At 46.1% G+C, this 1,144-nt stretch overlaps 1 protein-coding gene across 1 annotated transcript; it reads right to left on the minus strand.

The window, feature by feature from the left end:
- Window positions 1–279: 279 nt before the first annotated feature.
- Window positions 280–837, minus strand: LOC112898193. Its single transcript, XM_025966569.1, has one exon. It carries the CDS (start codon window positions 835–837, stop codon window positions 280–282), a length of 558 nt encoding a protein of 185 aa, XP_025822354.1.
- Between the last annotated feature and the right edge of the window lie 307 nt (window positions 838–1,144).

The raw sequence follows: 1,144 nt of genomic DNA on the forward strand, positions 1-1,144 counted from the left end.
AATGCAACAACAAAAACTCAAAAAGCTATTAAGGATTGCTCACAAAAATTCGAGCAAAACTGCAGTTTTTAAATTTTCAAGAATTTTATGGCTCGGGTTAACATGAAATCTAGTATTTGAATAAAATTTTTAGGAGCATAGTTACTTAACAAAATTTGAACTTTCTTCACAATCCTCTTCTCAAACAAAGCAAGAAATTCAATTATCTCAAACCATTATATGCACATGATGCTTCATTATACTTGAATGATGCTTATGATGATGTTGTTAAATTTTTTATCACATTAAAAAGTTTTGGATCGTGACAACTAGACGCTGCAACAGCAGGTCGCTCGCTAGAGCCAATCCTTCCCTGCACGCCAGCACCTCCAGCGTCTCTGGGTCTGTAATATCACGCGAGACCACCGCCGAAGCTCCCATGAACAGACCGGCCGAGTCACGGGCCACTGCTGCCATCGACACAACGCCGGAATTTTTGGCCATAGCTGCATCAACATTGATCTTCATCAGACCAGCTGGAGGGGCTATCCACCTGGGAGCACCCGAGCCTCTCGCTCCCTTCTCACTTGGTTGGGTGTTCAACAGGTTCAGTTCTAAAACAAACCTGTCCACAAACTTGTGAGTTGACAATGGGCTCTGAAACATAGTCTCATGGATTGCTTTCCGCCTCGCATGCCAGATCGCCCACAATGTTACAACCACCCGGGTCAGCTCGAAATGTGGCAACGACGATATCACCTCTGCCAGCCAGCCCTTGGCATCCTGCTTCTGAATCTTTGCACAGATGTTCAGTGATTTCCTCGCTCTCGAGTGCCCACACACACTTGCTCTCCACATATGGCGCATGCTCCTTGTGCTGCCATGTTTCTATGATTAAGGACATCTCCTGATGGCAACGAGTGTCGTGCCAGCCTCCACAAGAAAACACGTATTTTTGATGGCACTTGGACTTTCCAGATAGCTGACCAGTCCCTGTGCTCTCCTTCCACATCTGATTTTCCGGCTCTGCCCTCTAGCCATGCTTCGCCATGCTCCTTCTTTAGAATTAGCATTCGATAAGCTGATTTGACAGAGAAAATTCCCGATCGCTCATAATGCCAAGCCCATAAGTTGGTCTGCCTCCTCGTGCAGATAGGAATGCTGC

This window comes from Panicum hallii, chromosome 6 (genome assembly GCF_002211085.1).
Source record: "Panicum hallii strain FIL2 chromosome 6, PHallii_v3.1, whole genome shotgun sequence".
Taxonomy (NCBI): Eukaryota; Viridiplantae; Streptophyta; class Magnoliopsida; order Poales; family Poaceae; genus Panicum; species Panicum hallii.

Coding starts and splice junctions, on each gene's coding strand:
- LOC112898193 (XM_025966569.1), bottom strand. CDS start 837: ATGTGGAGAGCAAGTGTGTGTGGGCACTCGAGAGCGAGGAAATCACTG.